The sequence below is a fragment of the Primulina huaijiensis genome, chromosome 13 (assembly GCF_012295235.1).
Source record: "Primulina huaijiensis isolate GDHJ02 chromosome 13, ASM1229523v2, whole genome shotgun sequence".
Taxonomy (NCBI): domain Eukaryota; kingdom Viridiplantae; phylum Streptophyta; class Magnoliopsida; order Lamiales; family Gesneriaceae; genus Primulina; species Primulina huaijiensis.
The window spans coordinates 2,525,696-2,532,240 of NC_133318.1; the positions used below are offsets into that span (position 1 = coordinate 2,525,696).

Below are 6,545 nucleotides of genomic sequence, written 5' to 3' on the forward strand. Positions count from 1 at the left end.
CCATCTGTACCGGACATGCCGTAAGAATACTAGTAGGACAAATCTCATCACCAGATGGCAACATAATAGTGAATTGTAAAGGCATAATAGTAGGCTCGCAAGATAAGGAGAGCATAAATACTTCAGACATAAAAGAATGAGTTGCTCCGGTATCAATCAATGTAAGTGCTTCCTTGCCAGATATTAGAATATTACCTGATATGACTGAAGAATCAGGATTGGCTCCTTCTTTTGTCATCGTAAAGATTCTGCCTTGAACTTTTCCTTTGTCAGAGGAGAGAGGACATTTCTGTGCTGTATGCCCCATTTCTTTGCATCTATAACATCGGCCACTCCCAACCAAACACTCGCCTTTGTGTGGCTTGCCACACTTGGGACATAACGGTCGCTCCGTACCCGAAGTAGGCACAGAAGGTTTATTGTGTTGCTCCATCTTACCTTTCCCTTTTGTAACCACCTCGAGTACTAGCGCTTGTCCCTTGCCCTCTAGCTTGCAAAGCTTGCCTTCTCAACTGTCGTTCCTTCTCAATCTCTCGTTCATCAAGTTCAGCTAATAGTGCTCTCTCAACAATGTCTTGGTATGTCACCACTTTAGCCATGTGAACATCTCTTCGAATCTCGGGTCTCAAACCGCGACGAAAGTGCTCTCCTTTATCTTTATCATTCTCGGCAATAAAAGGAACTAAGACACATCCTTCTTCAAATTTGAAAGTATATTCATTGACAGTCATGGCAGCTTGTCGCAACTCGAGAAATTCTTTCACTTTCTTAGCTCTAACCTCTCGTGAAAAATATTTGACGTAGAATAGCTCCTTGAATTCATCCCACTTTAATTCACGAACAGTAACTGTAACTTTGGTGGCTTCCCACCAAATACGTGCTGCTTTGACCAACATAAAGACTGCGCAGCTCACCTTGTCTCTATCATTGAACTTCAGGTAATCAAAGATGGCCTCCAGTGACTTGACCCACTCAAGAGCTACCAGTGGATCAAGACTGCCAACAAATTCGGGAGGGTTCATTCACCTAAATACGTCATAAGAACTACCTTCAGTGCTTTCCACTTTACTCTGTCCCCTTCCTTGACCATGACCCTGGGTTGAGGTATGCAGGCTCAACAACTGTTGAATTTGTTCACCATGAACTTTCTCCCGTTCTTGTATTAATTTACTGAATTCATCTACAACATTGGTAGTCCTATCAGTGGTAGGGGTCCTATCATCCCCTTCAGTAACCTTTCGTTTAGGAGGCATTTCCTACACATAAGCTCACTTTAACATAGATAAGAAGAAAAATACATCAATAACAATGAAATAGGATCAACGCTCAATGTTAAAATCAATAGATGCAGGATCGAAAACATACCAGATTGTCCTAGGTAGAAGAAGTCATATACGGTCCAAGAACCTGGCTCTGATACCAATTGAAACAACCCACTCCCATGACAATAACATTTAATAAAAATAACGTACGCGGAAGCATTTCATTTAAAAGGAAAAGTACTAAATAGCATTTACATTATAACCATTTTTTTTTAAATCTAGCAACATTACTAGTCACAACATATTATCTATACATAAGCAAAAGCCAATACAAAATTTTCCCATAATTCATTACCAAAATACATGATATTTAAAGCTTTACATATGTTCACTCCACCACAATTTAAAGTGACATAACCAAAAAGTCTTTCCCATGGCATTTTATATGACTTCTCCCGCCTCGAACAATCCATTTCAGTCCTTTTTATCACCTGCATCACATGACATTAACTGGAATGAGAATAAACTCAGTAAATAGAAAGTTGTACGTAGCAATTACATACATATAGCTTTGGCTTAAAACATGGCTATGGCAATGGCGTTTTTGGAAATGACAATGAAGAATGAATCATAAGTCTCAAACCAATTTAAAGGGTATCATGTCATGAATTAAAGGAAGGAAATGACAGTGATGTGACCTGTGACCTGTGGCAAGTATCTCTTTGATATAAATATCAAAACTATGAGAGATACTTCATAATCATGTGATTGGCCAATGACATGCATGAATTACTATCATTCCTTGGCTTTAATCATACGGAACTTCATTTGGGCATTTTAACAAATACTTGGTAGGCAACAATAAAGTACTAGCTCCTTATCAATGAATTCAATGGTATTCTTGGCACAATGAACAAATAACAATACATACATTAATAATCTAACAATGGAAGGAGCTAGACATCAACAAACATGACGTATATACATATATATCATGTGAGCACTTGAAAGGAAGCTTCTACTTACAACCCACAAACACTTTGGTTGCTATGATGTTCTTTGAATGATTCCTACAACAATAATCACAATAATATCCATAAATCATTATCATTAATCCAAGGAATCAAAAATTCAATTTAAACCTTCATCACTTCAAACCCTTCCAACTCCAAGAATAGAAATCTTACCTTGTAGCTTGAAATCTTAGTGGAAGAAGCTAAGAAATCAACTATGAGCTTGGCACTTGAAGTAGGAAAATGAAGGAGAGAAAACCTTTAAAGGAGAAGGCAAGAAACGATGGGAGAGCAGGGAGTGAGTAGAAGGGTTTAGAATCAAGTTTAAAAGCCTTCAATTACACCAAAAACGTGTTTTCTATGCCATAGACACGGACCCCGTGCCTCCCTCCGTGTAGAGGTCCGTGTACACACTGGAAATCACTCATTTTTCTTGGCAGGACCCGGACCCCGTGTAGGGGTCCGTGTACAGGTCCGTGTACCCTCTGTCCAAGGGCCAAAACTGCACTTTTTCTTCCGAATTAGCAAAAGTGGTCAACATGAAAGTTGTAGCCCTATGTGTTTTCTTGAATCTCCCACTAATTTCAGGTCATTTGAAGGTTTGAGTAAAAAGTTATGCCCATTCTCCCAACATATGTCAGTGCAAGAACAACGAAACACACGACACATTTCGGGCCACTTTTGGCTCGCCTTCCTTACTGATTTGAACAAAACTCAAAACATGAAAGTTATAGCCTTATATCTTATCTTTCTAATGAAAGTAGCCTCACATCAATTGGATTAATATACAAAACATTAGACTAAAAACCACAACTACTGCCACATTTTTCATACCGTTTCTGCACTTCCATTTCCTATTTGGCTCAAGATCAACTTTCTATTTTACTTATTCATTACCATTCCCAATCACAATTATATAACATAACTCCAACAACTATTCCAATACACATAACCATAACCATTCTAATCACATGTCAATAAACAACACCATAAACAATAACCATTTATATAATCTCAACCATTAAATCATAAAACATGATCATGACAATACTAAACCATAGAGATTAACATGATAAAGGTTGGGATATTACATATGTTATCAAGTATAAGTGTCTAATAAATTAAAAGTGACTAGGAAAGTAAAAGCATCCAGTAGAAATTGTTGTCAATTTACATGAAAGAGAATAATAATCAAACAACATTGAAAATAAAAAATTGCATATCATTGATTGTCAAAAAAAATTGTAATAATTNTATATATTATTTACATTGTTTACGGCTCCATGTGTATATAAAAAATTGTGAGTCTTTGGTTCCAAAAAAATTATGAGTCTTGTACGGGGACATAATTAATCCCACATTTCCATTAATTTGTTGGCCAAATATAGAGATCATTTGATAAATCCAATTTAATATGTGCTCCACATGCGAATCACTTGTTGCTTACTAGTTAAAAATAAGAAAATTGATTATAAATTTTCCACAAAATAAGTAATATACCTTTTTACAAGCTGCAAATTACACTACAAAAAATAAAGATGTTAGCGATGGTTTTAAAACAATCGTCGCTAATATTTGCGACGGTTTTCAGCAAAACTGTCGCCATGTAAATATTTGCGACGGTTTTATAAAAGCATCGCAATTTTAGCAATTGATTAAAAAACCGTTGTAAAATAACCGTCGCTAATTAGCGACAGTTTAATCAAAACCGTTGCTACTAGCGACGATTTTCGCAACAACCATTGCAAATTGTCTATAAATACTTCACTCTTTGATAAATTTTTACAGCTTCACATCTTACATCTTCGGTTCAATTCTCTCTGGGCGATTTTATTTTTTCTTTGAGGTAAATTTTTTAGCTTAAATTTTTAATTTATGATCATGAATTTAATTTTGTTGTTCGGTTATAATTATCGTAAAATTATAAAAACTAAATATTTTTCAATAAATTATAAAACTAATGTTTTTTTAAAAAATAATTAGCGACAGATTATTTTAAAAACCGTCGCTAATTAGCGACGGTTTTATTATTGCGACGGATTATCAAAACCGTCGTTAATTTATTGCGACGGTCTATATCTTTAAAGCCGTCGCTAATTAGTGACGCTGACTTTAGGGACGGTTTGATGATCTGTCACTAAGACCAAATTTTTTTGTAGTGTTATTAGGTATTTTTAATAATTAGTGCATCCAGGTGTGTGTGTGTGTGTGTGTGTGTGATATCTTACGCTTTTCTTGCAGTCAAATGATTATGAGAATTTTAGATGGACGCGTGAATCCTTACAACAGAGGGATGGTTCTCAACTTCTTGAAGGTACTCTGCAGTGGTATTCCTCCATCAAAGAACAACTTTCGAGCAAAAGTGCAGAATGAGTCCGGATTGCAATTGTCAGATCAAGTAGTGATGGAAATCAAAAAAATACTGGAGGAAGTGTTTTTCTCAATAACAATAAGAATCATAGGATAAATATGTTTTTCCTACTTAACATTGATAAACAAACAGCCTATATATAGGTTAATACATAACTGGAAGCAACATGAAAATAGACATTATCCAACGTTCAAAAACAAACATCTATTGACTGGTTAAATAGAAATAAACTTACTGACGGACTCTTTCCTAGCCATTCCCTCGAACCCTAGCCGCCCTAGGACCCAATCCAGCCCTAGACCGAGATCAAAACTTCCTTGAACCAGCCCTGGCCGAGCCCCAACCCTCCATGCAGAGTAGCCGCACCCTCAAAGCCATGCATGAAAGTTTACACCTAAAAAAAATACCTCGGTCCTCCCTTTGTTATCCATCGGTTTTCCAGCTTTGATTTCACTTTAATCTTGTCATGTTTTAACCATATTGCATCATGTATTGGCAGCATACTCGTTGGAAGTCATAACGTTTTAAAAACCAAGTATTAAATCATTGAAACTTTGAAAATATTTGTCAAAAATATTTGAAGATGCCATAGAAGAAAGTTATCATCACATAGCTTAACGGAATTAATATGATTGGCTGGATTAACAAACAAAAAGCTTGGAACAGTTGCTGCTACCTCAGATTGGACGGGAGTTTCACTGCCGGTGCTGGCGTTAGCCATGGCAGCTCTGATACCAAGTTAGAGAAATAAATGAAGAACAAAAGCTTTGCTAGTGTGAAACATTTCTCGATTGATTTCCATTTACACTTGATAATGAATTTATACAGAGAACTCAAGCTACATGCTATTGACACGTGGAAAACTAATCCATAATTCTGTTACAACCAGTTCAACTATAAATTCATCTAGATCCTTTCTAATGTTTACTGGACTCATATACTTGGGCTTGTTATTTATTACATGGGCTTTGAGTGTCTTCAAGATCATGGGCTTTTACTATGTTCTGATCAAGATTCGACAAGAAGTAGGGACCCTTTACTGTTTCATCAGCTGGTGGAACAAGGGTTGGTTCCCCCGTTGCACATTTAGTTCAAAACTATGCTGCCATCTTTTAGATTCATTTTTGACCAAGATCTTGAAAACTGAGCAAGAAGAAGAAAAAAGAGAATCTGTTAGAAAATTTTTGATCCCTTTCCATGTTTTATTGAGCCCGTGATTTGAAAAAACAAAAACAAACAAAATTGTTTTTTTAGGCTGGATTTCAAAACTCAGATTCTTGGAATGACAATGAAAAGGGATTGGTCTAAATGTAAATTTATGAAGAAAAAGGTGTAGCTACGGAACAGGGTTTTGTGTACTACAGAAAGTGACTTGGGATATAACATGTTCATAAATCATAAGCATGATGATTAGTTTTGAGGATATACTTAAAGAAATTCATGACTTGTTTCATTCCATTTTCCATGGTTTTTTCTATATTATCTTATTTTTTACTCTTTGAAATTTACTTTGTTAAGATTAGGGATATAATCGAGTCGAGTCGAGCCGAGCCGAACTCTTAAATGTTTGAGCTTGGTTCGTTTATAATCGAGCCGAGCTCGAGCTTTATTTAACGAATATATGCATGGCTCACGAGCTTATTCAAGCCTTTATCGAGCCTAAACAAGCTTAATAAATATGAATTATACATTTAAATTTTCAGTAAATTAATTAAAAAGTAAAATATATATTTTAAAAAAATATATATTATTCTTATTAAAATTTGTAAATTTATTATAATAAATAAATTTAATAGATTTTTCTATATATTTCATAAATAATATGCAAAATCAATAAATCAAATATCAAAAATATTATTTTTTCATCTAAAAGATTACCCATGAACTTACCAACGAACA

At 35.2% G+C, this 6,545-nt stretch overlaps 1 protein-coding gene across 1 annotated transcript; it reads right to left on the reverse strand.

The window, feature by feature from the left end:
• Positions 1-434: 434 nt before the first annotated feature.
• Positions 435-1,022, reverse strand: LOC140991860 (uncharacterized). The gene has a single exon (XM_073462020.1). It carries the CDS (start codon positions 1,020-1,022, stop codon positions 435-437), a length of 588 nt encoding a protein of 195 aa, XP_073318121.1.
• Between the last annotated feature and the right edge of the window lie 5,523 nt (positions 1,023-6,545).

Coding starts and splice junctions, on each gene's coding strand:
- LOC140991860 (XM_073462020.1), bottom strand. CDS start 1,022: ATGAACCCTCCCGAATTTGTTGGCAGTCTTGATCCACTGGTAGCTCTT.